Genomic DNA, 27778 nt, shown 5'->3' with positions numbered 1-27778 from the left:
CACCCCTAATAGATATATATATATATATATATATATGTGTGTATATATATATAAGCTCTAAACAGTTGCTAATAAGTACATAAACTGTAGATTGTTAAAAAAACATCCATAAAAAACAGAAACATAAGTAAAATAAAACCAACTAATAAGATAAATTATAAAACCAACTAAAACAAACAGACTACATGTAAATAAATAAATAGACCATGAGTATAGATATAAAGAAAATGGGTTAATATGTTGTAGAATAGAAGGCCTGGCAAAAAAGGTAGGTTTGAAGTTTGCCTTTAAAAATATCAACACTGTCTAGCTGCGACCATGTGAGCAATGACATGACAAACTAACATGAGGAAAGTTAAAGGAATTTCATAGGAGTAATAGCCCAGTGGTTCTCAAATGTTGGTACGTGTCCCCCTAGGGGTACTTTGGTGGACTGCAGGGGGTACATGAGATATTTAACTAAATGTTTGATAGTAACGAGGCTGTTGTCCAAAACAGTGTTCCTCTTTATGTAGAAATTCTTTTTCCTACCAAAAATGTGACATTTGTGTCTTCTTTGGACCTATTCTTGCCTTCCTTCCTTCTACTGTCCTTCTACTTTTTACAAGTTTCTCGCTTTTTTCGAAGTTATGTCACTGTTTTTGAAGTGTTTGATACTATTTTTGACCAATTCTTGCCTTTCTTCCTTCTTTCTTTCTACCATCCTTTTTTTTAAACGTCTTTTTTTTAAACAGTTTTTGTCTCCTTTTCTCATCAGCATTTAAATGTTTTCCAGGTAGGCCTACAAGGCTGTTGTGTAGTAATTCTTTTTTTCCTACCAAAAATGTGACATCTGTGTCGCCTTCTTTGGACCTATTCTTGCCTTCCTTCCTTCTACTGTCCTACTTTTTACAAGTTTCTCGCTTTTTTCAAAGTTATGTCACTGTTTTTGAAGTTTTGACCTTTTATTCTATTTTTGACCTATTATTGCATCACTTCCTTCCTTCTTTCTACCATCCTTTATTTAAAAGTTACATTTGCTTCCTTCTACTTTTTTTTTCTCCTTTTCTTATCAGCCTTTAAATGTTTTCCAGTTACAAGGCTGTTGTGTAGTAAATCTAGCGCTTACATCGCTGTATTCTTCCTCTTTATATAGACCTCTTTTCTACTAAAAATGACTCACGCTGGTCAGGGGGGTACTTGGCTTAAAGAAACAATTCAAAAGGGGTACATTATTGAAAACAGTTTGAGAACCACATAGGCCTAGCTAGCGGTCATTGAGCCTACCTGGTATGAACCTCTGGCATCTCTGGACGGAGTTGTAGCACACGCAGCTGTTCCCGCACGGGAAAACCACCGACTGCTCATCGAAGAAACACAGATTGTTGCGCACACCTGTCCGCAGACCGAAGATGAAATGAGCCTGGGCAACAACGCTGGTCATTCTGTTGTCGTTTACAGACTTTAAACTTAACTAAATCTATAAAGACTCTCCACGCATGACGCCTACTTCCACCAATATAACCAACAGGTATTAATTTAGTTTTCAAAGTCAGATAGGGGCACACGGCGACTGAGTAAAACACACTGGGACAGGTAGGGACAGTATGCTGGTGTGATTGGAGTCCCGTCGCTAAGCAACCCATTACCTAAGATATCCCGCGAGATCTCGTTTGAAGTTCTGTCTACTGCCGTTTCTTTTGCATTTTTGCAACAATATTATCATCAATTGCCTGGCAAAACTGTTGTATGCCAATACATCCATGGTTATTTGCTTTCTTTCTTTAGGTAGCCCGCTTCTTTCTTAATGACCCTTGTTGTCTCGCGGGATTTCGGGGTTTGCCGAGCGACGCAACTCAACTAACGAGCTCCGTCTAGTGAAGTAGCTACTCAAGCTACGTAGGCTAGGCTACTTAAAAAGGTAGCCCACTTAGCCTACTTTACCAGATTATTATTATTATAAATGATCATATTATAGCTACTGCTACTTTATACTTCTACATTATATTTCAGAGGGAAATATTGTACTTTTTTACTCCACTACATTCATTTGAAAGCCATACTAGTTACTATAAGTGGCAATAGAGTCCAGTAGATTTGTGCAATTAGAAGTAGTAGGCCTACATAATGTGACCAGCTGTTTCTGTATTCAAGCCAGTGGAAGGAGTGATATATGGAGGACACCTGCTGCACATCACTCATGTGGACATTCAAGATAAGGTAATGTTAGAGCAAGATCAAGGTATGGACAGCATATGTAGCCTAAATGGCCAAGGAATAACAGATGTTCATATGTTGGTACTAAAACAGACAGCACATCTACAGATTCTGCTATATAGTCATTTAAACTTACATTTAAAAGGTCTTTAAATGAGTTCAGAGCCATGCCACACACCACAGCACGTATAAGCTACAGTAATTTGCAATGCCTGGATGGGCCTTTAATACACTCAGCAACAAATGCATAAAAGACAAAACACAAACTCAACATTAAAATTCAGAACTGATAAAAATGAAACTTGAAATGATCACTAAAACAAATTCCCAGCCTGTACAGTAGATAAAAGAAATGTACAATATTAATGATAAGGAATAAAAGGTACATTTCTTTTTAAAATAATATAATTTTAAACAAATTTCTTTGGAAAGCGATCTACCATTTAAATGTGATTTCAGTACAACATGCGGCCTGAGGTTTCTGATGCTGAGTAGTTTTCTAATGGCTGCTACATGGATGTGGATCAGGGTTTTTGAGTTGGCAGCAGTGGGAGTTAGACATTTCCTTTTAACAGGCATACATTTAAAAAAATAAAATAAAATCACAGCAGGGGCGACCTCTAGCTCAGCCAGTAAGCGCATGCGCCCCATGTAGCCACGTGAGTCCTTTGTGGCCCGGGTTCGAGTCTGACCTGCGGCTCTTTGCTGTGTGTCATCCCCCATCTCTCTCCCACTTTTCCTGTCTGTCCACTGTCACCAAAAATAAAGGGAGTGCCCCCCCAAAAAAGCAATCCAGACTGCGTACTTAAAAGGCTTTAATGGCAAGATTCAATAACAACCGTGAGTGGTTTTGCATCTGAGGCTCTAATTTCAAGACAGAAAATGACAATACAACTCATCCATTGAATGATAATGTATAAACATTTTATGTTTCAGAATGTGCAAGTCTCTATGATATTAAAAAGTAACCAAACCCCAGAGTTTTGGATGAGGTGCCTCTAACTACCCTGGAAATTTAAAAAAAAAAAATGCCTGTGTGAAAAAAGTATCAATGTGGGCAGGGCTGGGAACAGCAGGTCAGCCATGCTCACTCACTCCTCTGTGACAAAAAGTGTAGCAGGTTAATGGCAAATATACTGTATATAACATAACATATATGAAAAATTGACCGTGTGATATGGTCAAAAGCTTTGGAAGAAGCTTTCAGCATTTACATTTTGCAGGGCTTTTTCATTGGTCCAGTTCATGTGATGCATATACCGCTGACAGATGAGTACCCAAATGCAAATACTATATACAGCTGATGTTTCCCCTGGATATCAAGTGTACAGAATTTTGCGATTTGAGATACTGCAGCAGTAGTTGATATCGACGACGGTTCATTTCCGGGATTGTTCAGGTGCCGGACGGATGTCCTGTCCCCTTCCTCTTCCTTTGTGTTGGCGTTCTAACCTCCGGCTGATTTGTGAGGACTATGGTTAACTGCTCCTCAGATCTCTGCAAGGTAAATCCAGACAGCTCGCTAGACTATCTGTCCAATCGGAGTTTTCTGTTGCACCGTCTTTGTTGCTGCGTGGACTAACCAGACCCTCCTCCGCAGCGCTGTGGAGGAGGGTCTGGCAATGCAAGACTAGGGGTGAGGGAAAAATCAATACAGCATAGTATCCAGGGGCGGAGCCAGACATTGTAAGCAATCGGGGCTCAGCCCAAACCTAGAAGGAGGTCCCGGGCAATGCTCCATTCACAGCAGCTTTGTGCACTAGTTTCTTTTAAGCCATTTGATAAAAGAATGCCTAAAAATCTGTACATCATTTAGGGAAAAACAAGATAGTTGCCGAGGAAAAGGATCATCCTGTAGAGCCTAGATCCTAATTCTTCTCCAACTGTTTTCATCATTCTGAAACCACATTACTCATTTTCACTCCTGGCACCTAAAAAGAGGCAAATAATGGTCTGATGTAAATATTTTTAAGTTAGATAACGTATGGTAGGGTAGGAATCTGGCGTAAACAGCATTACTAATCTTGAAACCTATTTTCAGCAAAGTTCATCTGTCCAATCTGAGTTTTCTGTTGCACGACTAAAACAACCTTTGAACGTACACATGTTCCACCAAAACGGGTTCCTTCCTGAGGCTACTCGTAGGTTTGTCCGGCGCTTAGCACCGCCCAAGACGATTGGTTTAAAGAAATGCCAATAAACCAGAGCATGTTTTTCTCCCATCCCAGAATGCTGTGTGGACTAGCTTGCTATGCAATACTACTGCAGCAGTTTCCTTTCAATTCTATAAATTCTCTCAGGGATGTTGTTGACCAGTTGCAGTCCATACATTTCACAGACTACTTCATGCCCCTTTAAGGTTTAGCTTATTTCAACCTTTTCACATTCAGAACTCTGTTGTGGCAACAAATTAAAAAAAAATCTATATTGGATCACAAAAGAGTTATGTGCAATTCTTGAAAAAAACATGTATGCACGAATTTCCTTAATATCTAATAAAGCCCTTTGCTATAGTAATTAACATTCTAGACTACTATTCCTCTATAGATAATAGGGTCCGAGGAGTATATAAACTACAATATAATTACACTATACACATCCATCAGCTTGTTTTTCGACCACTGTTAAGCTTTCAGTGTTCTCACAAGGCTGTTGGAGCATCACCGGCCCAGCAGGAGGCAGTGGCGATTAGCAGGAGATGATGAGGGCGTTCAGGGACTGCTGACTCTGTGTTCGCTCCAAAGGTCCACCGGTAGACAGAATCTCACAGGCAGCCAGTTCGTGATAGAGAGCGTTGAGCACCTCCAGAATGTGGGCTTTCCCTGTGCAAAAACAGAACAGATGTGACCGCCGAGGGAATCGTGTTACAGACGACCCGGCGAGAGTCTAATTGAATTCCCCGCTCTAAGTAAGTGTACATTTTCATTATCACATTTCACAGGACCTTCATTGATTTTATTGGGGCGTGTGAGCTCTACTAACCGTGTTGCGGGTCACTGCAGGACCCCAAAGTGCTGAGCAAGATTTTCCCAAGAGACCTCCGTGAGACGTTCTGAAACAAGAGAGAGCTATTCTCAGATGACTATCAGGCAATTAACAGGCACTTTAACAGGCAATTTGGAGTCTCCTAACTGCAGAAGCTCGCACACATGTTCACCAACTGAAATTAATTTGCTTCTCTCTGGATCTATAATCAATCCCAGTGTTTGCGTCGGATCACAAAAGAATGGGCAGGAATCCATGTTAATTCAAATTATAGCAGAGCCAGTTCATTCCCATATGGTTTGTCCTTGAGCAATGCTTGTGAATACTTTCAATTTGCTTTTCTTTCTGATGTCTGACCAGAAAAATGATTCCAGTGCAGCGTGGGTGGATTTCTCTCAACTGCCAACCCACCAAAAATGATTTTCAGTTTTACTTTGAGTTTTAGTAAAGAGTTTTCGTTCGAATGGTGGTCATACTGCTGTTAATATTACAGTAACACAAAGCCTCAGACTCAACAGTGCAGTTACCCCTAGCGGTGCACGATTCAGAAAATGTCACGATTCAATTTGATATCGATTTTTAGGCTCAAGATTCGATTCAAAATAGACTTTCGATTCAAAAACTATTTTCGATTCAAAAACACGATTCACAGTATGTAAATGTAGTTACTTTTGCCATGTGATTGCGGTAGACATACAATTTAAAAGAAAAGAAACACAACAAATTAAATGTAGTTTGATATTACTTCATATGTCTTCATACAAAAATAAAAACTTTTACAACTAAAAACTGCAAAGTGCCAAGCTTTTGGCCAGCTTTCAAATACATTTAATTCAAGTATAAAATAAAACCGTTAAATAAAAAGAGCTTTTTGTTCAGAGTTCGGTGGGAGTTTAGAGCATTGAAAGAGAGTGCATTGTTTCTTCTTTTGATTATGACAACAGTGCACAGGCGTAGTGAATTCGATGCAGCGCCATCTATGGGAATGGCGAGCCACTGTATCGATACAGTATCGCCACAGAAAATATCGCGATACTTCCAGGGGTGGCTTCTGGTGCTCCAGCCTCGATGTGTTTTCTCAAAAGCCCTGAACTTTGGGGTTTTAAATTCACTTTAACCTTGGGTAGTTCCCCCTCCTGATTCGACTGGCAAGTCAATGGAGCAAAAGTTCTGTTACTGGGGGAAGTTTCGCCATTCATTCTGTGAACTTGGCTGAAAATAGGTTTCAAGATTAGTAATGCTGTTTACGCCAGATTCCTACGTTATGTAACTGTAATCAGAATATTTTTGCCTCTTTTTAGCTGCCAGGAGTGAAAATGAGTAATGTGGTTTCAGAATGTTGAAAACATTTGGAGAAGAATTAGGATCTAGGCTTTACAGGATGATTATTTTCCTCAGGCAACTATCTTGTTTTTCCCTAAATGATGTACAGATTTTTAGGCATTCATTTATCAAATGGCTTTAAAGAAAATAGTGCACATAGCTGCTGTGAATGGAGCATTCCCCGGGACCTTCCCCTAGGTTTGGGAGGCCCCTTGATACTATGCTGTATCGATTTTTCCTTCACCCCTAGTCTTGCATTGCCAGACCCTCCTCCACAGTGCCGCGGAGGAGGGTCTGGCTAGTCCACGCATCAACAAAGACGGTGCAACAGAAAAGTAACCCTAACCCTGCAGAGATCTGAGGAGCAGTTAACCTTAGTCCTCATAAATCCACCGGAGGTTAGAACGCCAACACAAAGAATGCAGAAGGTGGCGGACACCCGCCTTATTCTGCCTCTGATTGGCTTACCCTGGTATTCATACCCTAACCCTAACCAATCTCCACTCCCTATACCTAAACCTAACTACATCGACAATTCTAGCTGATCCAATTTAGGATCTACCTAAAAAGAGGGACATCCGGCCGAATTTCCAGACGCACCTGAACAATCACGGAAGTGGAACGCCGTCGGAATAGACTACCTCACCCAGGGGCGTCGGACTTGGGGGGAAAAAGGGGACTGAGTACCCAGGGCCCTAATGTGAGGAGGGTCCAAAAAGATGCTAGAATGAATAGCTGTGGCTGCGGGGAGAGGGCCCATAGAAAATGCCTTTCTACAGGGCCCAGAATTTTGTGCTACGCCCCTGACCTCACCCCTCTATATCTGTGACTAACCAGGTCTCTGAGCTGCTGGAGCAGCTGCAGGATGTCCACAAGTTTCTCCTCCACCAACGACAGGCGAACCCTCTCTGTCTCCAGCATCTGCAGCTCCATCTGAAGCAGCTCAGTCTCCTCGGCCTTCTGCTGCAGCTCCTGCACCAGGGAGTCCTTCATCTGGAAGACACAACACACACACCGGTCACACTCAAAGATCAGAACGTGCAACATTGTGTGACTGTTTAGCTGTAATTTGAGAAAGTTTTGTGACCTGGCCATTTTTTTCCTGCTTCAAAACATCATTTCATAGCTCTAATGAAGTGTTTCTCAAATGGGGGTACGCGTACCCCCGGGGGTACTTTGGAGTACTGCAGGGGGTACGTGATCTTTTTGCAAAATGCTCATTTAAAAATATGTCATGCATAATTCCTAAAATAACTATACTATAATAATGAATGAATTAAGTGATGGATTCTGAACATTTTAAATGTAGCGTTTAAATGTTTTTCAGTTACATGGTTGTTGTTTAGTAAATCTATCACTGCCGACACTGTATTGTTCCTCTTTATATAGATGTAAAAATGTTTTGCGCTGGTCAGGGGGTACTTGGCTTAAAAACACAATTCAAAGGGGGTACATTAAAAAAGAAAAAAGTTTGAGAACCCCTTTTCTAATTGGTTGTAGGTCTATTCAATTGCTTGCAAAGGTATTTTGGTCTGCACCATTATTAATGCCCCTTGGAAAATCAAACATGAACTGAGGGCTATGCCAGGCTACAAACGTAATGGTCGCGGTTTTAAACACGTGGTTAACGTTGCAAAATGGTCACAGTTTGGCTAGGTTTAGGCACCAAAACTCCTTAGTTAAGTCTACAAAAAGATCTTGGTTTGGGTTAAAATCCATACAATTGTTACGTTACTTTACTTCCGTACGTTTGGAGGACATAACGTAATTACGCATTTGACATAGACTGCAGTGTAGTTCCATAAAGTTACAAAATCTCTCTGTTTACTTCTATTTTCAAACGGGATACAAAGCCCAACCTGAGACAGTTAAAATCGCGTTTTTTCTCATACTAATGACACATGTACGTTTGTTTGTGTGGAAAGCTTTTATTAAGCAACTGTAGGAAGGCATTCGGAAATGTTAACAGATGAGCTCATCAGCGCTGCACACGGGGCAACAAGCACACGTTAACACAGGCACGCACCTACATAATAAGCTTTTTTAAATTTAAATGGTTCAATGACTTGAACCTCCTGAACCTGAATATCATTTCTGTCCGGCCCTTTGGGTACCGTCAGTTCCCGACGGGCTCGGTTCGGGTAGCCATCCTCTACCCCCAACTATGCCCTTACCTATAGCTTTTCTCCCGTCATAAGTCAGCATTACTATGGCCACTAGAGGGCGTAAATATAGGTCGTAATTGCTGCTTGTACAAACAACCTATGGGGTTGTTTTTCAGGGCAGGAAACCTGCCCCAAACCCATTGGTTAATAGGATCAATTCAATGATGGTTTTGGTCTTGTTGAAAATAATGAAAAAATGTTATATTGTCAATCTTATCCTGTAAAAAGAAACACAAGATATATTCTTAGGCTGTACATAATTTGACAAGAGCAGCTGGATATGTCAATACAATAATGTGACATTTACTAGGTTAAATGTAACATTATTGTCCTGTTGAACATGTTAATACAATATAAATATACCCAACGTAAATGTATGTAAAATGTTGAGGGTTAGAGTGAGTTTTCAGCCCACAATGTACAATAGGTTTGTCTGCCAAAAAGGTTGGAAATCCTTGCACTGCACCTTTACGTCATAGCGTATTGAAGGACAAAGGTCTCACCCCACACATCCTGCACATAAACAAAGCCTCACAGTCGTGACTTTGTTTAGTTTTAACTTTTCCTCTCGGAGTGCTGAGACGTTCTGGGAACACATTACGTCGCGGTTCCCCCTTCTGCCCGTCTTCCTGTGTTGTGAAAATACTACTCGACTGTAACAAGAGAGCTTTAATTTATGATATTCCTGAGTGTCATGCGGGACAACTCCAGTGAGAAACAGCTGCAAACACACACACGCACACACACTGAGGGAGGCTCGGGTGCTAGTGGTTTGGTTAGGTGGAAGCTGCAGGATCATGCTCCAAGCTGTGGTTTTGCCTTTGAAGCCCTCCATTTTCATAACCACCTTCGACAGTCCTCTCTTATCTAGTTTAACACCATACACGCAGCCACAAAGTGACTAAAGCAAGGCAGAACATAGTCCAGAGAGAACATATCATTTCATATAAATGGATGGAGCAGATAATGTAGTAGCCCACCCTGGTGTGATGGAGGTCAGTAGCGGTTTTGTACCTGGTCCATGTCTATCCCTGCCTGGCTTTCCTTCAGCTCCAGCTGCTTATGCAGCCTGGTCACCCTCTCCAGGAGCTCCACCACAGCGCTGCAGCTCTCCTCGCTCCTCGAGCTCCCAAAATTAGACATCAGCTTCTTGAACGCCTTGTCGTCGCACCTGATCAACAACACGTACCAGAAGACACAAAGTCCGTCAGGCTCAGAGCGACAATAGCTGTCAAATAGGATCAGAGTTTTTTTTCCCTAGGTTTTTGAAAGACTTAGTCCACGTATTTGGTGGTTTTTTGTTGTTGTTGTTTTTAGGGAAAGAAAAAAAAAATGCAGTTTCACATAATTTTGGACCATTATTATTACACATCTGTGTCTAAAATGTTGGAAAAGCTAGAGCAGATAATAAATAAATACTACTCAAAAATGTTAAGGACAAAACTTGCTAAATAAGTCCATTTGGGACCAATCGCAATCATTGGATCTGAGAAAAGTCATTCAGTTACATTCATTAGGCCAAATCGGCTCGCGAGCTGCACCTAAGTCTTCTAATGGTAGGGAAAACACTGCACAGTTTGAACAACTGGGGTATGACGTGTCTCATTACTGTGTCTCGGGGCAAGTCATGTCTGAGCAACAATGCATTTAGTGCGCTTTCACAACTATAGTTCAGTAGACTCAGGCGTGAAGTTGCAATATTGTTGCATTTTTCATTTGGTTCGGTTTGCGTTCACACCGCACTTTGTCCAACGCACCGAACACTGTAAACAAATGTCACGCGGTGGAAACAGTCGCTGGTCTAATAGAGAGCCAAAGTCACGCCCTTCTACTTCCGGTCCATGGGACCTATCTTCCGGAAAAATATGAACGTGAGTGAACGGGGAGAGGCAAATTATTTTTTTATCTCGTTTGAATTGAGCCATGGATTACAAATATGATGTTCGTCAATTTAAAACATACTTTTTCAGTTTATTGTTAAACTGTTGAAGTATAAGATTGTGTAAATACGTAATTAGAAAGACAACACACTTCATGGATGACGTCTGGCTGAAGCTCCGATGTCTGTGTGTATCGTACCGGGGATGTAACGTTACTCAAATGAGCAGAGGATCTCGTTCTTTTGCTTATCTGCTGAAAACACTTGTATTTAGGTGCACAGCCTGTGCCCCTAGTGTTTGCAGGAACTCAGAGTGCACCTTTTAAGATAAAGTGATGGTGATATGGTTGGCAGTACCTTTCCCCACAGCAGGACAGCCTTGTCAAGATCCTCTTCACCTCGTCCACCTGCTTTTGCTGATCGTCGGTCCACTTATCCTCTTCCTCGTCGGACGCTGCCTGGCCCTCCACTGAACGAAACAGCTGCTCCTCCACTACACGCAACAACACACCATCAGCATTGACGTAATCATTATTATCATTATTATAGAGGGTGGCAGCCAGAGGTGTAGGGAAGAAAAGGCTTGAGACTAGAGCTGAAACAAATTAGTCAAGTCATTGTTTATGATATTCGCACGATTACAGATGTTGCTCTTTTCAGGTATAAACTCAAAACCTACCTGTTTCGAATGGCTTTTAATACGCAGTAGTGATGTGACAATTTCCTCTTCCTGTTTCTGTGTAACCTTTTATGATTTTACTGTTTTCTATGTTTCATTCTTCTTATTGCAAGATATGTTGTCTATTCTTAGATGTGAAGCACTTTGGATACCTGCTGGTTGTTGTAAAGCGCTATACAAATACATTTTGATTGATTGATTGATTGATTGATTGATTGTTTAATAGTAACTATTTTAACCAGGCAAAAACCCTATCCATTCTCTGGCTCCAGCTTCTACAGTGGAAGGATGTTCTGCTATTCTGTGTTTCATACTGTATCACACAACTGTGATTCCCAATCAGGGCTACTTCTGCTGTTGCCAGGGGGTACATGGAAACACAAAAAAGTCATACTTTTATCAGGGGTGGTCACAGCTCGCCCTGTCGGAGAACAGCGGCCATGTTGGGAGTCCGAGCAACATCTCTGCGCCCGCCTGCTGACAACACTCAGCTGCTGCTCTGCCCTAGTGTTGCTTGGGAGTTGTAGTTTCGACACCTCGGACCTGAAAGAGAGCACTGTAAGCTTCATATAGCTGTATGAACGGCATGTTCTCTGCAAATACATGTACATGTACAGTACATGACCCAATCTTTGCTGCTGTGTACGTCACTGCACATAAACTGGCACTGACCACGGGGCTAAAAGTACTCTTTGCACAGATGAGAAAAGTTCAGTCCGAACCAATTGCCAACATCAAAGAGAACATATCGAGTAACACAAGGCAGTGTGTATTAAGCCACATCTACAACCGCCACGATCATTTTATAGAGGCCTGTGATGTTGTACGCCAAAACTGGGTGGGGTAATTGAAGCCAGACATTGTATCTTTAAGGCATTTTTACAGTAAAAGTGGGTCAATGGTAGAATGGTGCTGTTACTGTGCAAAAGTTAGCTTGCAAGATGTGAGGTAAACTCACACAAGCGGACACTGGATAGAATTAGAGCACAGAACGTTTTAAGCACATAGACAGTTTTCTAAGCTCTGTTACATTTAACACTTTTATTCTATATGTCATGTTTTCCCTTATGTGAAAGACACATTCAGTCATTTGTTACTGAAAAAAAGACTGAGACTGCAGTTTGGGCGGATCAATCTTTCTGTAATGGTTTGAATTTTCTAGGTTTCTCCTGCTGTCTGCTCTTTTGTGTTGGGGGAAATCTGATAGGGGGCCTTCGTAAATCACAGAATAAGTGTTTCCAGATGATGATGTCTTGCGGAAAAAAGAGAAAATCTCAAAACGTTTTTTTTTTCAACAGCCTGACTCTATGAAAAAAAGAAGAGAAAAAAACTCTCATGCTTTTATACTGTTGGCACCAGGCAGACTATGGCGTAAGACAGCATTATGCTCTGCATCTTTGTACTTCTTTAGGTTTCTTTGTGCAAAAGTGGGGAGAAACGACTGACTTCACTGAAGGTCAATAATTGCAGCATGATTTCAGGCAATCAATCAGAGAGTCATGTTTAAGTTAGCGGGGGCCACGGTGGAGGAAAGAAGGAGTTCGTTCACAAGAGGCAAGCAGCTGCAGTCTGACCAACATGGACCTGGTGCACGGACGTATAATCGCACACAAAACTTTGCTGGTTGCTGTGGAGACGCTTGGACTCTGGAATGAGGTGGTGGAAGTCTTTTTCGAATGCAGGCTTTGGTGTGACTAATTGCAGTTTAATTGACAGTGGTTGGAGGGAGGCCTGCAGCCTGTGTCCAGTGAATACTGTAGCAAGGCCACAGCTTCTGGCTCGGGCTTTTGACATGCATAGAGGTTGCAAAACAGCTTTGTGTCTTGAGAGACCAAACACCCTTAGTTTTTTTTCTTTTTTTTACAGATATAGATAGCTTTATTTATCCCCGAAGGGCAATTCAGTTTCTTCAGTCCACCGAGACACATATACACATTCATACTGCCAGTCATCAATGACAGAGGGAGCACAATAAAAAGGCACATGGCAAAGTGCGAGATCCATAAATATATGCAAGAAGAAAAATATGTGAAATAAGAACTGAATAAAGGCGATAACAAGAGATGAGATAAAATATCGATAAAGTGCTGAGTGTATTGCACATAACAAAAAACAATCCACCAATTTTAAACACATACAACCAATATGAGGTTTGTGCAAAATAACGTTTCATTCAAGGCAGCTACTCCGCGTTCAGCAGCTTAAAGGTGCAGTAGGTAAGACTTATAAAACTACCTTAGTAGTAACATTACAAAGCTGAGAGCCAGCCGCTAAATGAGTCAAGTTTAACAACTTAAAGGTAGCAGTAGGTAAGACTTATAAAACTTTCTGTCATATTAGCTGAAACTGACCCTATGTTCCAGGAGAACTACATGAAGCAGGTCATTTAAAATAAATCCGGCTACTCTGGCAGCCTGGAGTGTGGCAGCTCCCTGTTCAGATGCACCAATCAGGGGGGTGTCTAACTGCATGCCAATCACTGCTCATGCACACGCATTCATTCTCCCTTGTGGGGGGAGGGGCTTAGGAGACCATTTGGGCTTTAGCTGAAAGGGAGGGAGGGACTGAGAAGTTGTCGATGTTCAAATTCTTTGGCTAAGTCCTGGATCTTCACAATCCTACCTACAGCACCTTTAATGGCAGAGGGAATGAACGATTTGGAGTGACAGCTGGGCGGCACAGAGGTTCAGTGGTTAGCGCTGCTGCGTCACAGCGAGTAGGCACTGCAGAGTTCGATCCCCAGTCCGGGCAGAGCCTTTCTGTGTGGAGTTTGCATGTTCTCCCCGTGTTTGTGTGGGTTCCTCCCACCATAAAGACATGATGCATAACTGTTGGTAACTAGGACTACAGTTGAAAATTACCCGATTGGCTAACACTGGTGCATTTACAGAAATGATTAACTAAAATTTCCCTCGGGATGAATAAAGTATCTATCTATCAAACTATCTATCAATCAGTCTATCTAATGTGCATTGTCCTAATAAATCTTATTCTTTCTGGGAGGCAGCGCAAAGCGCCGTCCTGAAGTGTAAACTCACTGGACAAAATATGGTCACATTGCTGGGCTCCACAGATTTTGGAGCAGAGTGAAAAGCTAGTGAAAAGAGTGACCTCCCAACTGTCACATGAAAACTACATCTAATTTCTTCAGACTGTGTTTGAGATTTAGACTGTTGACATGTGCACATGGCTGGACAGTGATAAGGTATTTGTGTGGTATAGTGGACAGACTTAGCCAGGCATTACAGCTCTCACCAAGGTACCTAATGCAAAAGCAGCATGACCTGCCAAATCAAAATATCTATTAATTTACTTCATTTGCTCAGACAGTCAAAGAGAGAAAGAGAGAGAGAGAGAGAGAGGGAGGGAGAGAGAGAGAGAGACAGAGAGAGAGAGAAAGTAAAATACACTGCCAAACCTGTAGTCTTATCATCACTTACTCACATATGAGTAAGTGTTGATAAATGGTTAAACTCATGTCAAATGTTTTACCAGAATATATATTTTGTTCACAATATACACCAATGGAAATGCTTATTTTTTTGCCTCACATTCTGTGCACAAAACTGTAAAATTGTGAATTTCCCTGTTGTGGGATTTTGAATCTTGAAAGATATCACTCATAGTGATGAACCCACAGAGAATTATCACCTAATCTGCAGTTTGCCTCAGCTCTGTGGATTGTTTTAGCTTCTTTTTTTTTTCTTCTTTTTTTTTTCAGCTAATCGTTTTTTGGCATTCAAGTTTATAGTTTGGTTCAGTCTCACTGCTCTCATTAACTGTGTTTCCAGCAGCAGCTTGCAGCTGTGTTCAGTGAAAAAGCTCTGATGCACACTGCACAATACCTCTACGCTACCGGAAACAACAGCTAACTTCGAGCTACCAAGCCACACACTGACATTTATTTTTTTACCTTTATTTATCCAGGTAAGTCGATTGAGAACAATTTCTCATTTGCAACGACGACCTGTCACATTCCCACAGTTCCAGATTCACATCTGGAAGCTGCCCAGTACAACCACAGTCAGACCTGCTGGCCACTGAGTAGCTCCACTGGAGCGGTTGGAGGTTAAAGGTCTTGCTCAAGGGCACCTCGGTGGTGGTAATGAGGGAGGGGACAAGTGCTGCTCTTTCACTTTCCCCACCCAAGATTCTCAAGCTTGCTTCCTTAACCCCTAGGCCACCACTGGCAAGGTTTGAAAAAAACTTGGATCTTGCAACAAGGCAGCCCTGCTTGGTTCTTTCAGGAAATAATTCGAAAGAATTACGAGCAATATGTTAACTGCATTTCCTCTCTAACTGGGACGTTTTGGGACCGATTGGTGGGATTGCTGGGGACAAAGTACACACGGCGATACACTGGTAAGAGCTAATGAGGTTTAACCATGTTTCAGCTAATTAGCTCACGTTACTGTATTGTGTGATCAGTTAACGTAATTTAATATTTCATGTGCCGTTTTCTTTTGCGGGGTGCAAATATTCCACCACAAGTTCCTTCCCGAGACTATTTTGCAGAGCCACCGTCCAGAGCTTAGCGATTGTGATTGGTTTAAAGAAATGCAAACAACCCAGGTCGTTTTTTCCTCCTATCCCAGAATGTATCTGGCGTGTAGCCAGACCTTCCTCCACAGCGCTGTGGAAATAGGTCTGGCAATGTGAAACTAGTGGAGACCAAAACAAAGCCAAAAGGAGCGTGAATACTGCACGGTGGAAAGATACACAACTTCAAATGAATGCTAATGTTAAACCATGTCTAGAATAGTAAAAAGTCAATAGTTTGCTAAGATTTAAGCCATAAAAACTTAAGAAGGTGAACATTTGTGTCTCTGTCAGCTTATTTTTATCCCCAAGGGATGAAAAAAAAGTGCTGCTTTAGGAACATTTAGCATTTTGTGCTTCTTGGACACGGAAATAAACTAACGACTTTTTCTAAGGTTATAAATCAGGTGGAGAATAAAGGGAGATTGATAGCGGTATACTATACATACCTTGGTTTCCGAGGAAGTACTATACAAGTGGAGCAGACAGATAATCAATTTCACATTTCCTGAAACGTCGATATGGCCATTCCCCTCGCCTGTGATCAGATTCCTGTATCAAAGCCATCTCTTATCTGTAGCCAAAATTAAATGGAGGCTTGGAAAAAGCTTAGACTTTCAGAATAACACATTCTGAAAGGAATACTTATTGAATGAAATTCAAGAATGCTGCCTTCTCTGTACTGGATGTGACTATTAGTTAAATTATTCTTCACACCTTAGGAAAAAGACATCTTATCATTCTTAGATAGTATTGGCCTGCTATTTAGGCACCTGGCAGGGAAAATGCACTAGCGGTAGGGTTAAATATATGTATTATATGGAAGCATTTGGTAGTCTGTGGCGGCCTAGTTATTACTACATCCCTCAAGGCTCACACACAGGAGTGAAATTACCCATGAAGAGCTCTATTGTGCTATGTCAGAGCACTTCTAATTAATAGGATCCTGTACTGCCATATTAGCAAAAGTCTAAAGCTGTTCTGTTGGCCTGAGGGTGGTTGTCCAGCTGTTTGTTGTTAGAGCCAGGACACCCAGAGTCCTCCCTGTTTATCACAGTGCGGCGTTGAAGTGAACTTTCCATCAACATCCCCCCCCCCCACACTGTTTCCCCTCCTCCACTCCCTGAAGAGCAGTTTCTTCTTTCAGGTGTCATCGGTCAACGGCAGTCTTCTTTCTCTGAGGTTAAAAATGACTGCCCGCTGTACCTGAGCTGGAACTTGAAATACCGTTATTGTTGGTGCCGCAGCATGACAGGGGGGGGTGAGGGGTCATGTTTACATAGCTGACGGTTATTAATCACGTCCTCTTGTCTCGTGACACCCGTACACTGAGGTGGTTTATGAGGCTACATCAACACTACTACGGTTTCATTTTGAAGCGCTGTTTTTGAGACAGAAACAATCTCTGTCCACACAGGAGTTGTAGCTCCAGGAGCAGAACTAATCTCCGTTCATATTAACGCGTGTGACGACGCACATCACGTGACCGTTCACACACACTGGGCATGCGTGCGTGTCGGTGTAAACAGGAAGGTCATTGTCTGACGTGACTCTGCGGTTGAAAATCATGGATATACAGTACAGGCCAAAAGTTTGGACACACCTTCTCATTCAATGCGTTTCCTTTTTATTTTCATGACTATTTACATTGTAAATTCTCACTGAAGGCATCAAAACTATGAATGAACACATATGGAATTATGTACTAAACAAAAAAGTGTGAAATAACTGAAAACATGTCTTATATTTTAGATTCTTCAAAGTAGCCACCCTTTGCTTTTTTATTAATAAGGGAACAAATTCCACTAATTAACCCTGGCAAAGCACACCTGTGAAGGTAAAACCATTTCAGGTGACTACCTCATGAAGCTCATTGAGAGAACACCAAGGGTTTGCAGAGTTATCAAAAAAAGCAAAGGGTGGCTACTTTGAAGAATCTAAAATATAAGACATGTTTTCAGTTATTTCACACTTTTTTGTTAAGTACATAATTCCATATGTGTTCATTCATAGTTTTGATGCCTTCAGTGAGAATCTACAATGTAAATAGTCATGAAAATAAAGAAACACATTGAATCAGAAGGTGTGTCCAAACTTTTGGCCTGTACTGTATACGTTTAAAATACAGAAAATACTTTGGAGAAAGAACGACGACGGAGAAAAGTAAGAGCAGGGATATATTAGCTTGGCCCGACGAAGAGTTACCGAAAGGTCGGTACGCTACCTAACCCATAAGACCAAAGGTCTCCGTTTGTGCCCGTCTAGACTACAAAGGGGGGCCGCATTGTTTCCAAATGTCTCTGTTTTAGGGGCTCGGAATCACCAGAGTAGCGTGGACGTGAGGCGTAAACGTGGCAAAAGATATTCCTTTTAAAAACAAAACGCAGTAGTGTAGATGTAGCCTGGGATGCATCTAAAGCAGCTTCAGGGATGTGATTATTTTTTAGCACTAGCTGAGGACTTAATCCAAAAACCAATAGCTGTAACATTTACAGAGTCTAGTTAAGCTTTCCTTAGTGAGCAAAGTGCAAAGAAACCCCCAAAGTCAAACGAGGGTAGTAAAAGCAGAGGGACCTATTACGCGGAGAGAAGTCCAACGAACGGGTGGGTGGCATACGTTTATAAGATATTTTGTGTGTGATGTATTTCTGCTGATGTCAGCATGCCTCCAAACCAGAGAGAGGGAGAGCAGGGCAGCGGTTCAATGTAAAAACGAGCCCACTTGGCAGTGTGGTTTTTTTTTTGAAAGCTGTTCAAGAACAACAGTAAGGCAGCAGCAGCAAAATGCCACGGGTCCCAGACATCCCTCGAGTGTGTCCTTTCCACATTATTTAAAGGGTAGGAATGCCGTGGCAGCACCTGCTCCACACAATGCTTCAGCTCTTGTGCAGAGGCAGATAAATGGTCTGCTGCGGCCCTCCTCTCCCCTCCGTTCTCAGACGCCATGCAGAGAGCATGAAAAGGCTGGGAGATTATGCCTCCCCCGTGGCCGGCCTTCAGAGGGCCAGGGGTTAGAGGCATACAGAGAAATCTGCAGACGTGCCGATTTAAAACGGAAAGTGAGTTTTAAACTTGCACACTTAGGACACATGTGCTTGGTGTGCTCTCGAGAAACGGCCTGTACTATAAAATAGAAATCAAGAGGTTAAAACTGAAAGAAGGAAGAGGTTCTGGACGAAAGATGAAGAGTAAGAGATTTTGTTCCTCCACTCTACATCTTTTCTTTGGAGCACAAAAAGAAGATGGAAAGCTGAAGGAAGCCATTCCTCTCTTGTGGGCCTGGCAAAACATGTCCGTCATTTCATGAACAAACAGTTGAGTGTTTGCTTCTTCCTCCAGATGGTTTCTTCCCCCTCATTTCTTTTTGTTCCTCTCGCTGTGCTTCCTATTGTCTAATCCCTCTGGCCCACAGAGCTCTACAGGCTACAGTGACTGATTTAGACTCCCTTTACCTTCTGGAGAAAAATAGTCCTGCAGAACTAAAAGTGACACTTTTAGACTATCCCAGTATACAAAGACTTTCCTGTGCTATTAAACTCCTGTTAGAGGAGTGGCTCCCATTTGAGTCTCAGCCTGTGCTCTGCTCTAGCTTACAATCCAACAACACCCACATATAAGTTTCATACCGATGACCACATTTCCTACTGAAATTCAGCTGATGTCTGCTGGGATGTTGATGGGAAGTTGAAAAGGGGATTTTCTAGATGAGAAAATCACCAAACGCAAAGAACACAAAAAGGGAAACAAGATGCAAATCACATGTTCCAGGAACACTGTCACGTCTGTACAGTAATTATCAGGGGCGGCAAGCGTGGCCAGTGCCCCTGTAATATTAAGCCTTGACCCCCCCTCTGGCCCCCTAACTTTGGCAAATATTTTATCTCCTTTATCTCCAAAGAGGGGATTTTATTCATGTGCAATGATGAATTTAATCTAGGTTAACCCTGAGTGACTAGTCTTGTGTTTATTGTTACATGTGTATCGTCAGCCTTTTGTAGAATCAAACCTGTGAAGAGTTGGTGGTACGTACTTGTGCTTAATAGATTTTTAGTACCCCTAAATCTGCATGTGGCCCCAGCCTGGCCCCTCCATTTGAAATGGTCTAAAACTGCCACTGGTAATTATGAAACTCGAGCCAGCAGCTGGTTAGCTTAGCTTAACATAGCCCAAAGACTGGAAACGGGATAACTGATAATAACAAGGTAACGCAAACCCGCTGATCAGCGCTATGAGCTCCGTGTAAGCACAAATATTGACTTAAAAACAGATTTAAACATGGTCCACCAGAGTCTAGATCAGAACTTTGTCAATGGCAATGTCTGTTAGCCCTTAACCTTAAGCGTGATTTATGGTTCTGTGTTAAATCTACACTGTGGCTATGTACGTAGGTACGTGGAGGCACGGACCTATGCCGTAGCCTGACCTGCACCTCTCGAAAAATTAAACGCACGTCGCTTGGTACCGTTGCATTTCTCCTCCGACTCATTTCCTGGTTCTCCTTTTCCATTAACAACATCCTGCTCCAGATTTCCCGCCGTCGTCAGAAAGCACAGGGGAGACACTCGCTATGACTCTAGAGTCGGCACTTTCTCCGGAGCTCTCGCTCTACCACACACTCCCTACGCGCACACACACATGCCGGCCCTGCTATTTTCTTAAAGAGAGCGACGCACACACCGATGCACAAGTATAAACTTCAGTCCACTTTAGTAGGCTACGTCGTAAAGCTCTCCGTGGAGCCTCGGCAGAACCATAAATCACACTTTACTCCTCAGCACTGTGGAGACTGTAGAGATGTTTTACAGTAGTTTACTGTGCCTGACAATTCCCCCATGCAAAATATATACCTACAGTAAATTAAAGACCTTCATTTTTATCTCATTTTAAGATTATTTTTTGGGCTTTTTTTGCCTTCATTTGATAGGACAGCTAGGTGAGAGAGGAGGAAGACATGCAGGAAATCATCACCCTGGACCTCTACATCAAGGCACAAACCTCTCAGTATATGTGCGCCTGCTCTACCCACCGATCCAACCGGGCCACACCTTTTGAGACTTTTTAACCAGCCACGGAAACTCTGTCTAAACCCACCACATATGATCTAAGATATCTGACACTGAAGCGTGTTGAAAGAATATTGACTTAATTTTAAGGTAACTCAGTCACACAGCTTTTGTGATGTAAGGTAGGACAAAAAAGCCTTGTATCCTACTCAAATCTTAAAACACCTCTACTTGCACCTTTCTCTCTGGCCCTGTCCCTGGATGAGACTTGACTGAGCAAGCATTGAGGCTTTCGCTGGGAATATTCATGGAGCTTGGTTGCTAAGATCCATAGGACGGAGGTGCCTGTGTGGTATTGTTCACTCGGGAGCGGAGTGAAAGAAGTGAGCAGAGATTGATGAGAACGGTCGGACTGTTGCAGTTCTCACTCAATGGAGCTCTCTCCAGACAAGTCAGAGCCTTTGTGGTGTTGAATTATTTGCCATTAGGGGTATCAATGGAAGGGTAGTGAAAAGACTTTGGAACGCGGTCTGCATAGATTAGTGGAGTTTAGGGTTATAAGGAAGGGTATTGTGGTTGCAAAATGTGTTATTTAGAACCCCCTAAAAGCAGGTAGTAGTGAGGACTTTAATCACATGGTTTGGTTGAATGTGAGTCCGTCTTAGAGACCGTAATAACAGCATTACGTAGATGTTACAACTACTTAGAGAAATCTTCTTCCTGAGAAAGCCAGACCTGCAGACACTGATTATATGGTTGGAGCAGGGGCAACAGGCGCAGAGATAAACATTAAACCAATGGCTTTGTACTTTAAAAGTCCAATTACACCCTTACTTCCACCAAAATAGGAGGAGTAGGCCCGACCTGCCACACACGATGCCTGTTAAACAGACTAAAACACAACAAGACTGAAAATTGGAAAAGTACACCACATCAAGCCTTCATAAGTAGCATGGCGGAGTTTTCCAGGCATGAAGCCAGAAGTAAACATTAAGTCGTTTTACTTTAGAAAGGATTATAATTCATTATGGTCCATTCTGGCCACAAACGCATCACTACTGCACTAACCTGCCAAAAACAAGCCCTTCTTTCTCATGACATGATGAACAGCCAGACACTTGTTTTGGTCATGGTTTGACAGCTGATTGGAGGTAAAAAAAAAATAAAGAAAGGTCTTTGTCTAGCCTATGTCATCTCTCTGTGACTTGGGGCAGTATTTTCTTTGATGCATCAACACAATGCCATAGGAAAATCACAAGAACATTTGAAGAAACATGTTTATTTCTATTTTAATACATCTAAAAATGGAGCTGCTCCCCCCGCGACCCGACACCGGATAAGCGGACGAAGATGGATGGATGGATGGAAAAAAGAATCAATATCAAAATGCCATTCGCAAACAGTGTATTGCAATTTGCAACCGCAGCAATCTCACTTCCCAGCGGGGCGGTAGCCAGGCAACACATTCTCACGAACGAGTCTGTATGATATCGTACGAAAATGTATGCACACCAAAACGTATGATGTCCTACGAAATCAGGAGACTGGCGGCCAGGCGGCGGTTACTAGTTGTTTAAGCCGCTACAGAACTTTGCGACGTGGGCTACGGACATCCATCACTACTCAGTTTTATCAGCGGCAGTAAGAACCAGAACCAGAACCAGAATCAGAAAGGGCTTTATTGCCAAGTATGTTTTTTACACAATAAATTAGTTTTGGTGTTGTAGGTGCATGTCACACATTCTCTAAATATGAGAAGGTTAAGAAAATCAAGTATTAGAATATAAACAATATAGGTATAAATGTATATACACAGTATGTATTAAAAGAGTAGTACAGCAGAGTAGGTACAGTGGCATGAGGAGCCAGGGGTGGGGTGTGGGGAGAATCAGGGTGGGTTCCGGGCCTTGTTGATAAGGCTAGTGGCGGAGGGAGAAAAAACTGTTCATGTTTTGGTCCTGATGGACCTCAGCCTCCTGCTAGAGGGGGGTGGCTCAAAGAGTTTGTGGTGGCGTACTACAGGTCCTGGAGCAGCGGCAGATTGCAGCCAATCACCTTCTCTTCAGACCGAATGACTGCATGTGAATGAATGTAAGTAGGTGTGTTTAGCACCATGAGCTGCTGCTCGTTTGGGCGGATATTACGGTTAAATTTAGTCCACAAAATATAAGCGTGTTTGCGGCGACAAAAGTTAAGATTAGGCACCAAAACAACTAGCCTAGTTAAGATTAGGAAAAAGATCGTGGTTTGGTTTAAAACGCTCCCAAGGAACACACATTTCCTGGGTGAAAGGCTTTAACTTGAAAGTCCTGTACGTTATCGCTCATCCACCCCGACCAGCTCCCGACGCCGCCAATGTGGTGCAAACAGCAAAAAAACAAACTTATGAATTACAGTGCTTAACTTTTCGTAGCTTTTTGAACAACTGGTTCGTGAGAACCAGGTGAGCCGGGACATGATTGCAACCCCCCCCACTCTTACCTTCACCCACACCGCCTGAAAGTCTGACCAGATAGCAAAAATGCTAAAAAAAACAGTTGCTATTTGGATTTTTCATATATATTTTTTTTTCATCTTTCAACCCGCTGTCAAACTACCTTCTCTCTCAAAGAAAATCTGTTTCTTTGTCTTGTCTAAATAATCGTACAAATGGAAATAGCAGAGCAGACTTTTGGTGTTGCACTTAGTTGAAGTTGATCACACTAAAAGTGATGGGAAAAAAAACATATAGGTCGACCAAAATATCCACCTCTAGATTTGGGGACAGTTTTTTCCCCACAAGCAATGTGCACATTAAATAAGAAAAACCAATAAGCACTTTCATCCACTAGTTCTGCTACGCACTTGCACTTCACGTAATAATGTGCAATACGAGTAAATTATTTTACTATTTACTTAAATATTTCACTGTTTTGACTGTTTACTCTAGTTTTAATCCTTTTACCATCTTCACATTCTCTGATTTATGTTCTTAGTTTAATGTGTGTGTTTTTATATTTGCACCATGGAGTAGGGCTGTGCAATTGATCAAAATTGTAATCGCGATAATGATTTCGGCTCCAAATCAACACAAAAACTAATTTTAGAAAAACGATTATTTTGCACATTACGTGTTGCAAGTGTCTTGTGTTCTGAATGAGGAAAAACATAATGGTTGAATGGGAAAAGCATGAAGGGAAAAGCCACGGTTCAAGGTGGTTTCATTGTTGAGTTGTTTAACCGTTTCACTTTTTAAGTTCAATGAATGCAACATCTTTCCAAAAGACAATGAGTATTTGCGCTAAATAATCGTGATTATGACTTTTTCCATATTCGAGAAGCACCATGAAGTGGCACTTTTAATTTGGTTGTATGTACTTACAATCGTTAGTTATTTATCTATTTATTACTGATGCTGCTAACTTATCAGGAATGAACCTAATCTGTTATCTGTAATGTGCATTATCTACTGCTGGGACATTTTCACCTCTTGCTTTTATTCAACTGCCTTTTTTAAAAATGTAAATTGTTTTGGATACATTTTTAGAGTTTGTTGTGATTGTTGTGTTTTCTAAATACTCAGGCAGTACCAACATCATTTTGTTGTAATACTGTCAGACAGTGGTGCAATGACAATAAAGCCTCTTATGTCTCTTATGTGTTATGTCCAGTGTTGTAATGTAACAAAGTACATATACTTCGTTACAGTACTTAAGTAGAATTTTCACGTATCTGTACTTAACTTTGTTATTTATATTTCTGGAAACTTTTACTCCACTACATTTCCTCTAAGCATCTTCATTATTCGGTACTACAAAATTACATCAGAAGATATTTCTTAGACTGCAAAAAAGCAGTTTGGCGCATCATTGCTCCTAGATTACAAGTTAATGCACGCTCCATTCCAGTTGGTGACATAATGCCTGTTTGTTGCCAGGCGCCAAAACTAAAGAAGACGAGGAAGACGCAAGAGTTTTTTTGTGATTGTTGTGGGCAAAAATCCTTGATTATGCGGCACGTTTTCTTAAAAAATACAATGGAATATGCGGGATATTTATGCAATTTTATGCGATGAAATTGCGGGAACTTGCAAAAACTGCGGTTTGATGAAAAAGAGAAAAAAAAGTGATTCTCCCCCCAACACTGCTTTTCGATGAGGGACTGAAATAATGGATAGTGTCATGGAAGCACCTACAGCAGGCTCTGCTGCCAACATAACAGAAACTGCTTTCTCTAAGACAGCATTGGCAGGGTCCTTACCTGTAGTAGAGGAGCTCTGATTCCAGCTGGAGGATGTGCCTCTGCAGTGCCGGCACATGACTGGCCTTGGCTTCCAGTTCCTTCACCTTCCCCAGGCCGCTGAGCAGCGCCTGCCTGGCCTCCTCCACCTTCCTCCTCATGCCCACCTGCTCCCTCTTCAGGGCTCGGTTGCAGTCCTCTAGAGCAGCCACAGTCTCCTTGGAGCTCCACAGCTCCTGCTCCAGTCTCTCATTACACAGCATGGCCTCCTCTACCTGTCGGTCGCTGGAGCTCCGCAGCAGCTCTATCTCGTGGATGATGTTCTGCAGGCTTTTCAGGTTGCCGTAGGTGCTGCTTTTCGACTTGGTGTTGCTCAAACTTTTCTGGGCCTCTTGTTTCTGCCGGGCAGTAAAACAGCCTTCCTCTGGTTTATGTTTGGAGTGACTTTTCCATAGTCCTACCTGAACAAAAGTGCAAGAGGTGACAAAAGGGGACCAAATCAAAATATTTTCAAAAACCAAATTGCATCTGCTTAGTCACATTCTAGTTAGTCTAGCATTGCCACACTTTCCTCCAAGGTGCTGCTGAAAAAGGGTCTGGCTAGTCCACCCAGCAATACGTAATGGAAGAAAAAAACGTGCTCTGGTTTATTGGCATCTCTGTAAACCAATCACAATCGTCTTGGGCGGAAGGAGCCACGGTGCCTCTGCAAAATAGCCTCGGGAAGGAACTTGTTTTGGTGGAACGTGTGTACGTTTAAAAGTAGTTTTAGTCGTGCAACAGAAAACTCTGATTGGACAGATAGTCTAGCTAGCTGTCTGGATTTACCCTGCAGAGATCTGAGGAGCAGTTAACCATAGTCCTCACAAATCAGCCGGAGGTTAGAACGCCAACACAGAGAAAACATTCAGCGTAATTTCCGGCGGCACTTGAACAATCACGGAAATTAAACGTAGATATAGACTACATTCTAGTGATCTCCAACAAGTCCTCCAAAACATACGACGATATCGGTCTTTTGTTCTCTACCCTCTAATACCACCCACAGGAGCGTTCCATAAAGCAGCACCCCTAGCGGTGGCGGAAATACAACCTCATATCTAAACCAAAATAAATGTGAATGTGACTAAGCAGATGATATAAGTTGTACCTAATGGCTTTATAAATAGATCACATTTAAGACAACTTTTGGGTTACCAGTTTGTGAAACAACATATCTTGTTGGTAGGGCTGGATATCGTTCACAAATGTTCGATACCAGTACCGACACAAATACTGTGACTTTGATACTAGTTCCTGAACGATTTTCAATGCCAATTTTATAAAATCCATTTTAAAAAGGTGTTCTTGGCGATGTTGGGTGACGGCACTTCTTGTTGACGTTCGAAGTATTTTCAAACTAAACGAGGCTAGCTCGCCCCTCCCTCCTCCTCATCCCGTCCCCTCTCCCTCCTTTCCATGCTTCCAGGCGCTAACACCCCCAACCCCAACCCCGAAATCCTTCTTGTCGATTATTGGCTGGAACACTGTTTGTTATGTTTGGTGGTGCAGGTTGGCTCAGTTTGTTGTTGTTGCCGTTTGTGGAGACTGGGCTGTCTACAGAGACCGCGTTTTTTTACAGTGTGTTCAGGGGACAGGCAGCTAGCAGATAGTGAGGAGATGTTTACTGTATGTGACAAAAAATGTTGTAGCATGACATCGCTTAGAGCACCTTTAACAAATCTTTTTATTTACCCAGAAGCCACCCCTTTGCTCCGCCCCTTGGCATAAGGGGCTTGTATGTTCAAACTGAATAACATTAGGCTACCATTAGCCTCTATCTAAGAATATATTAGACAGCACCATGTTCAAAACTTCAGCAGGGTTTTGTGAGTTTATCCCTGTTGTTCTTACAGTAGCAGAATAAACTCTTGCAACACCGATTGCTCTCACCTGCAGAGCCAGACACCGGGCATCACTGCTCTGAAGTGCGGCTCGCATGTCCTCAATCAGCTCCCTCAAACTTGCATTCTCATCTTCCAGTTTCGCTATTCGGTCCTCCGCTTCCTCCAGCGCCACTATCTCCTCATAGCACTCCTTGGTGCAGGATCCGAGCCTGCAGCCGGAGGCGTGCCGTCCCTCCGAGGAGGGCTCCAAGTCTCCGCTCACACCCACACACAGCAGCTTCTCTCGCCGCCTCAGGGGGCTTCTGAGGCGGATCTGAGTCTCGATATGCTCGCTGTCCTTCCCGACCAGCAGCCGACCGTTCTCATACTGACACCCCGCCTTGGTGCTAAAGAATCCGCACAGTTTGGCGTGGAAGTGCCTGAATGTGAGCTCGCTGGGTAAATTGTCTAAAACGCCGGTGCATTCTGTGTCCTCCGAGTCTTTGTTCAGTCCCAGAACTTCACACAAGATGTTAAAATCCTCCACAGGAATTTTGCCTCCACCTTGATAGTCCATGTGATGGAAAATCTCCTGTAGGTATTGATCCAACCCGGTAGCCAAAACTATAATTTCGTTCTCCACTCCCCGGTCCAGTCCGTAATGGTAAGCCAGAGTGCTGACTATCCATTGTGTCCTGCGCGCCGGACGGCTGTATGGATCAATGGAGTCTATTGCATCCATCATTTCTACTGAGACACATCATATTTCCTCAAACTTAACACAGTTACTTTTTTTTTTAATCCAATATGCTGTCTTCATGTGTGTTCATCCTCTCAGTAATAGCTATATAGCAGACTGGCAGAGCAAAACGAGGCGTGTGTTAAAACAGGGCAGATTTGAATTTAGCACTGCCCCCAAAATCCAA

The 27778-nt window shown here is 42.4% G+C and overlaps 2 protein-coding genes and 1 long non-coding RNA gene across 4 annotated transcripts in view; 1 reads left to right on the top strand and 2 right to left on the bottom strand.

Annotated features, from left to right (window-relative positions):
- Nucleotides 1-1856, bottom strand: part of cfap57 (cilia and flagella associated protein 57) — a 30067-nt gene extending 28211 nt beyond the window's left edge. Inside the window, exon 1 of the mRNA XM_028575573.1 lies at nucleotides 1267-1856. Coding sequence (XP_028431374.1) covers nucleotides 1267-1423 — 157 coding nt within the window. The 5' untranslated portion in view covers nucleotides 1424-1856. The remainder of the gene's footprint in view (nucleotides 1-1266) is intronic.
- LOC114554027 (uncharacterized) lies at nucleotides 1257-7686 on the top strand. 2 transcript variants are annotated; one of them, XR_003692381.1, is made up of 3 exons: nucleotides 1257-1510; nucleotides 2134-2199; nucleotides 7342-7686. It is a non-coding gene; the product is annotated as an uncharacterized LOC114554027 (long non-coding RNA). The 2 variants fall into 2 exon arrangements; XR_003692380.1 differs by lacking the exon at nucleotides 1257-1510 and adding an exon at nucleotides 1780-1900.
- Nucleotides 4372-27778, bottom strand: efcc1 (EF-hand and coiled-coil domain containing 1). The gene is made up of 8 exons (XM_028575574.1): nucleotides 26920-27778; nucleotides 25009-25448; nucleotides 11622-11770; nucleotides 10906-11041; nucleotides 9684-9840; nucleotides 7339-7497; nucleotides 5179-5248; nucleotides 4372-5018 (listed from the first exon to the last, which is right to left on the bottom strand). The coding sequence occupies exons 1-8, from the start codon at nucleotides 27595-27597 to the stop codon at nucleotides 4885-4887; spliced, it is 1923 nt and encodes a 640-aa protein (XP_028431375.1). The 5' UTR covers nucleotides 27598-27778; the 3' UTR covers nucleotides 4372-4884.

The sequence above is a fragment of the Perca flavescens genome, chromosome 4 (assembly GCF_004354835.1).
Source record: "Perca flavescens isolate YP-PL-M2 chromosome 4, PFLA_1.0, whole genome shotgun sequence".
Lineage (NCBI taxonomy): Eukaryota > Metazoa > Chordata > Actinopteri > Perciformes > Percidae > Perca > Perca flavescens.
The sequence above is the reverse complement of the archived record's forward strand: the minus strand, read 5'-3'. Positions and strand labels throughout refer to the sequence as shown.

Coding starts and splice junctions, on each gene's coding strand:
- efcc1 (XM_028575574.1), bottom strand. CDS start 27,597: ATGATGGATGCAATAGACTCCATTGATCCATACAGCCGTCCGGCGCGC. Junction 25,449..26,919: donor CCCGGTGTCTGGCTCTGCAG/GTGAGAGCAATC, acceptor ACTTTTGTTCAG/GTAGGACTATGGAAAAGTCA. Junction 9,841..10,905: donor CTGTCCTGCTGTGGGGAAAG/GTACTGCCAACC, acceptor GTTGTTGATCAG/GTGCGACGACAAGGCGTTCA.